This window comes from Littorina saxatilis, linkage group LG12 (assembly GCF_037325665.1).
Source record: "Littorina saxatilis isolate snail1 linkage group LG12, US_GU_Lsax_2.0, whole genome shotgun sequence".
Taxonomy (NCBI): Eukaryota; Metazoa; Mollusca; class Gastropoda; order Littorinimorpha; family Littorinidae; genus Littorina; species Littorina saxatilis.
The window spans coordinates 20,095,422-20,101,500 of NC_090256.1; the positions used below are offsets into that span (position 1 = coordinate 20,095,422).

Genomic DNA, 6,079 nt, shown 5'->3' on the forward strand with positions numbered 1-6,079 from the left:
TTCTCGTCAACAGCAAAGTGGCTGCCCACCTTTACGCACAATCGTTCTGGTAGTAACAACTTTGGGTTCATAGTTACCCCCTTTCCCCCATCCACCGTCTCCACCACATCTAGTGAGCGAGACGTTATACTCGTTAGACTACTACTGTATTATTATTATCATTATAACGTCCGACTTGATATAACGTCCATGGCTTTCCAAGTTGAGTCAAAATAGTGCTTTAAGAGTGCAGTATCACTTTTCTCAATTTGTCGGTTCACTGCACTTAGTGTTTACCTTTACAATTTAGCCTGGGCGACCTACTCAGCCTGTCGACAACGCCCAATTGAAAGTGACGCTCAGCCTCCTCGTCGAGGGCAGTTGTAGTCTGTATTCTACGGACCAAAAAACAAACAAACGTCGTAGTCTGTTCTCATCCTCTCGACCTTCTCCTAGTCCTACCGTCATTTCAATAATCGAGGTTTTTTTATATGCGTGATTGAAGGACAGAAGTAGACAGATCCATTCGCACGCGCTCGCGCAGGAGTAACCATGTATGCTCGATATGAAACTTTTTAAAACAATTTCTTTTAGTTAAAAACAAAAACAGGAACTCACAACACGAATGAAATGGAACATTTTTCTTTTAATTAAAAACCTAGAACAGGAACTCACAAAACGAAATGAAATAAAACATTTTTCTTTTGATTAAAAACCTCGAACAGGAACTCACAAAACGCATGCAGCAAAAATGATTATGCCTTGAACCTAGTTTTCCTTGGGTCTCTAACAACGGGAAAACGGAAAAAACTTGAATACCGTTAACACACAAAACTTGTGACACGTGTAGGGTAAATGAACATGCCTTGACAGTCGTTCACCATGCAAACTGCTGCATATGGGGATTCATATGACGTTATAACCGACATGGATGAGTGACGTTATAACTGGGTGACGTTATATCCGGTGACGTTATATCCGAGGTTAAAATAGTCTTGGAAAGAAGGAATTGAGCCGGGACCGGTGTTTGGGTGACGATATAACGGGGTGACGTTATATCCGGCGACGTTATAAACGAAGTAGACTGTACAAAGTACCACCGATCGAACAAATGATATGAACAGTAGACATAATTACCTTTTCCAGCATATAAAGTTCAATTAAAATGGATTGTGGTTTAACGCTTTTCTGAACGTGCGAAAATTGTTGCAATAATTTGTTGGCCTTCTTCTTCTTCTTGGCGTTCGCAGAGGTTACACAATCAGTCCAGCACTGGTGATAAATGTTGTCGTTTTCTCCAACTCCTGTCGACTGCCGGTCTGCAAGGGAGTTGGTGACGGCCACACTTCTTTTCGTTCCTCATCTAGTAAGGGACATCGCTGTAAGATGTGTTCCGCTGTTTGGTCCTCTTGACCGCAGGCACAGGTTGGTGATGGCGCCAGCTTGAACTTTCGGTTCATGTGAGCATTGAGCCTGTTGTGGCCAGTACGCAGCCTGATGAGGTTGACTTGCTGCTCTCTGGACATTGTGTGGTAGTCATCTCTGTTTGTCCTTGGCCTCATCAATGCCTTGATGATTGTCTTCTGCTCACTAAAGCTGACACTGTTTTCAGGTTGGTCTTCCACGGCTCCTTCTTTTGCCAGCTCATCTGCCCTTTCATTTCCTGGTATCCCACAGTGTGCTGGTATCCACTGGAGGACAACTCTTCTGGTTTGTCTGACCATCTGTAATGCTTTGGCCAGCTGTTCGTTCTCTAGGGCCTGAAGGACTGAAAGGGCGTCCGAGAGGAAGACAACTTGGTAGCAAGGGTCTGCGGAGTCCTGAACGAAGGAGGCGGCCTGCATGAGAGCTTCTGCTTCTGCTTTATAGTTTGTGCAGTGTTTGCCAGCGGCAACGCTGGATGTAGCTGTATGTCCCCCAGGGAACTGGATGAGAATGCCTGCACCTCCATTGAGCACGGCGTTAGTTGCTGATCCATCGGTGTATACATGGATCCACGCCTCTTTTGGGTACTGTTCGTCGATCAGGGCTAAGGTGAGTGCCTGTCGAGCTGTGTCATTCTGATCTTCTCCTGAGGTAACATGTGGAACACTGGTGCAGATCTGGATGCCTGGTTTCTCTGTTGCCTTGGGGGTTTCCTCTTCTTCTTGAGTCAGAGGTAGAGTGTTCTGTGGAAGGACTTCCCTGTACTGTCGAGAAAGTCTCTTGCTCTCGTGTACAAAACTGCTCCGTTTAAGCCGGTTCTTGGTGAGGTTGCTCAGTCTGTGCTTCATGGGGTGGTCGGGTAGGCACTTGAGCTTCTCGGCCTGTACCATAGTCTTGGCTTCTCTTCTCTGACAGAGGGGTTGGATGGTGGTAAGCTTCTCCATTTCCTTGATGGGCGTGGATTTCATTGCACCAGTGATGAGTCGGAGGGCCTGGTTTTGCACACGGTCAAGGGTCTGCAGGTTTGTCTTGGCTGAGATTGACCACGCTGTGGAGCCATACTCGAGGTGGGGTCTGATTGTTCCCTGGTATACTGTCTTCAGTATCTTCTCGTTCGCTCCCCAGGTGGTACCTGCCAGCTTCCTGAGTATGGCTAGCTTGCGCCGGGCCTTCGTCTCTGCCTGTGCAATGTTTGGTTTCCAGGTCTGCCGCCTGTCAAAGGTGACACCAAGGTACGTTGCTTCTTCATCCTCTCTCAGAGGAGTTCCACCAAGCCTAATGGTTCCGGCTTTCTGCTTTGGCGACAGTGTGAATAGGGTGGTGGAGGATTTCTCCTTGTTGATGGAGACGTACCAATCTTCTGCCCATGCGTTCAGCCTATCTGCCGCTTGCTGCATTCTGTAGGTGGCAGTACTTGCGTGCTCCTCCTTGCACCAGATCACAAGGTCGTCTGCGTAGAGAGCAGCTTTGATCCCCTTGGGCATCTCAGACACCAGATCGTCGATGAAGAGAAGGAAGAGTGTGGGGGAGAGGACTCCGCCCTGAGGGACGCCATGACGAAGGAGGAACTTCTTGCTTTTGGTCTGGTCGACGTTAACTCTTGCCCTGCGGTTATAGAGGTAAGAGCGAATCCACTGGTACATGTTGCTGGACACGCCTTTCCTCAGCAGTTTTACAAGGAGTCCATCTTTCCAGACCTTGTCAAAGGCCTTCTGAAGATCTATCCAGGTGACGAAGACCAGCTTCTGTTCCTGAAAGGCATCTTCAACTTCTTGCGCCAGGTAAGTGACCTGATCTTCAGTGCTGCGGAACTGTCGGAATCCAGCTTGCTCAGGGGCGAGGAGGTTCCTGGATTCCAGGTACCACCTGAGGCGCTCGTTCACAATTCTCTCCAGGGTCTTTACAACACAGCTGGTGAGGCTGATTGGGCGATAGCTGGTGGCCTTCTTTGGATCCTTCCCTTTTTTTAAGATGGGGATCATGATCGCTTCTCGCCAGAGTTGTGGTAGCGATCCTTCTTGCCAGCTGCTGTTGAAGACCTCGAGTAGCTTGTTCTCTGCTGCACTACCAAGGTGGGTTAGCATCTCGTTGGTGATGCCGTCTGGGCCAGGGGACTTCTTCGCCTTTGACTTTTTCAGAGCTGAGTGCAGCTCGTGGAGTGTGAGTGGTTGACTCATGGCGTCCACTGTCGACTGTCTGGCAGGTCTCTCTCTTTTCTCTCTTCTTGCTTCTCTCTGTTTCTCGGGGCTAACATGGAGGTTGCTCTCAGCTGCATAGCTTTCAGCAAATTGGTTGGCAGCATGCTTTCCAGTTAGCACCTTCCCGTTCTCTTCTAATGTGATCTTTCCTCTGCTGGTGTTCTCATCATTCAACTGCTTGGTGAGCCTCCAGAGCTTTCTGCCATCCTTCTCAAGGTTCAGAGAGCTTGTTTTCTCTTGCCAGCTTCTCCGTCTTGCCTGTAGCTTCTTTTTGAGAAATTTGGCTTTGGCTTCCTGGAGGCGGATGTTGTTGTTTTGTGACGGGTTGACTTCTGCTTCCCTTCTGGCGTCTGCCAGATCATCATCCAGTTCCTGCAATTCATTGCTCCAGTAGGGCTTATAGTCTCTCCTGGCACCCCTGGGAATGGACTCACGCGCTGCTCTGAGGATGCTCATGTTGAAGTCCTTCGCCACCATGTTGATGTCTCGACCCTCGACTCTGATGTCTTTGGTGAGTTCGCTGGTGCGGTGTCTAAAGAGGAACCAGTTCGCTCTTTTGTAGTTCCACCGTGGGAAGGAAGCTTCAGTGCAGGACTCCATGCCCAGGGTCAAAAAGACTGGCCGATGGTCACTTCCACCTAGCTGTTCTCCGACCTCTCTGCTGGTTAGCTGGTGCATGTCTTCCGTGCAGAAGGCTAGGTCAGGAGTTGATGTAGTGTGCCATCTTCTGGAGTAGAATGTAGGGCAGTCAAAGGGACTGTTCAAAAGGATGAGACCTTTGTCGTCCTGCCAGTTCTCCACCTCTTCTCCTCTCCGATCCAGGTGGTCATATCCCCAACTCTGTGAATGACTGTTGAAGTCACCCACCACGATGAAGTTGGAGGCCTTTGCAGGGATCGTGTCAAGGGCGAGGTGTCTATCATTGGGGCAGTAGAAGTTGACAAGATGGAATTCTGATGTCTTCGTCTGGATTCGAATCACCTGATATTCGGAGTCCTCCATGTGCGTTTCTATCAAACAGGCATTGATGTTGTTCCTGATGAGGGTCAGGATTCCTCCTTTGCTTCGGTCTGTTCTGTCGGACCTAAGGCATTGGTAGCCTCTCACTTTGAAGGACTTTTGGGGTGTCAGGTGCGTCTCCTGAATACAGCAGATGTTGATGTTCTTCTCATGCAGGATATGCTCCAACTCTGTCTTCTTGTTCAGGATACTTTCTGCGTTCCAGTGCATGACCTGAAAAGGTCGCTGCTGACTGGGTTTCTTCCTGGTTGTGGTGGTGCCAGTCACTTTCCTCCCGCATCCCCTGGCATGACAAGACGGACGGGAGGGACCTCCAGTAGTTGGGGCTGGGTCCCTTTGAGGCATGGGACCCGACGCTGCTCCACCCTGGGGGGTCCTCAATGGGCGAGCGCCATTTCCATCTGTGCTGGTTGATTGTGACATCATTTGCGTAAGTGCGTGTACCCGTGGTTTGTTAGAATGCGCCGTGCGGCCCGGGTCCTCCGTCTTCAGCATTCGGGGTTTTCTGTCGGGGTTACCTCACCCTTAGCTCATGGCCCGTACGTCCTACCCTGAGAGCACAGGGGGGAGGATTTTCCGGGATCCCACCCGGAGCCAGTTTGGTCCGCGGCCGCAAGCGGCTGATCTCCATATCTGAAGACCGTTCCCCTATCCGCCACCCGGGGACGCGCTGGGTTGGGGGTGGTCGCCCCACTGAAAATCTCACACTGGGTTAAGAAAGATCAGCCTGTCCCAGATTTGTTGGCCAAGTTTATGTACGCAATGTGTATGTGTGTGTGTGTGTGCGTGTGCACGTTTGTCATACCAAGTACGTATGTCTTTAAGAGTGACACTGCACACTGTTTCAGGTTTGTTCTTCGAGGAACACGTCTAGCTAGCAGCTCTTATTGCTCGAGATGAGATGTGTTCACGCAGTGCTTTTGGCTCTGAGAAGCTGAAACTTCGGATCTGTAGGGCATTGCACCGAGTTCTTGAAGTGATGAGTGCCTAATTCCCTCCAATATGATATGGACATATGAGAAAGATGTGCTGATGTATTTGACGTTTGGACTGTAAATTTACAAATAAAGTGAATAAGTTTTTATACATAACCTACTCGCTGTCTGAGCTTTCATTTACGCAGACAGTCAGACATACACACTTACTTACACACAATATGTCACAATAAAAGCATATGGACTTTAGTGCCTGTGCAAGTGTAGCAGTTTACATCTTGAGTGCTAAACTTTTGTTGGGTTTGTTGCTTAAGTATGGAATGGTGTTTGTGCGTTTGAGAGAGTGTGTGTGTGTGCGAGAGATATATTTTAAAGGAGCCTTATGCACATCTTCTTGATATATCCTTCACCATGCACCATCGGTCAATGTTCTTAGTCGTCTTCTGCACAGCTTGATTTATACTATAGCCTTCATGAACTACACACACAAACACACACACACACGTTTAGTCACAAAACGCT

General features: G+C 48.9%; 1 protein-coding gene across 2 annotated transcripts in view; it reads left to right on the top strand.

Annotated features, from left to right (window-relative positions):
- Nucleotides 1–5,823, top strand: part of LOC138981454 (solute carrier family 28 member 3-like) — a 33,518-nt gene extending 27,695 nt beyond the window's left edge. For both annotated transcript variants that reach the window (XM_070354373.1, XM_070354374.1), the window contains exon 13: nucleotides 5,471–5,823. In XM_070354373.1, coding sequence (XP_070210474.1) covers nucleotides 5,471–5,496 — 26 coding nt within the window. In that variant the 3' untranslated portion in view covers nucleotides 5,497–5,823. The remainder of the gene's footprint in view (nucleotides 1–5,470) is intronic.
- Nucleotides 5,824–6,079: the final 256 nt, after the last annotated feature.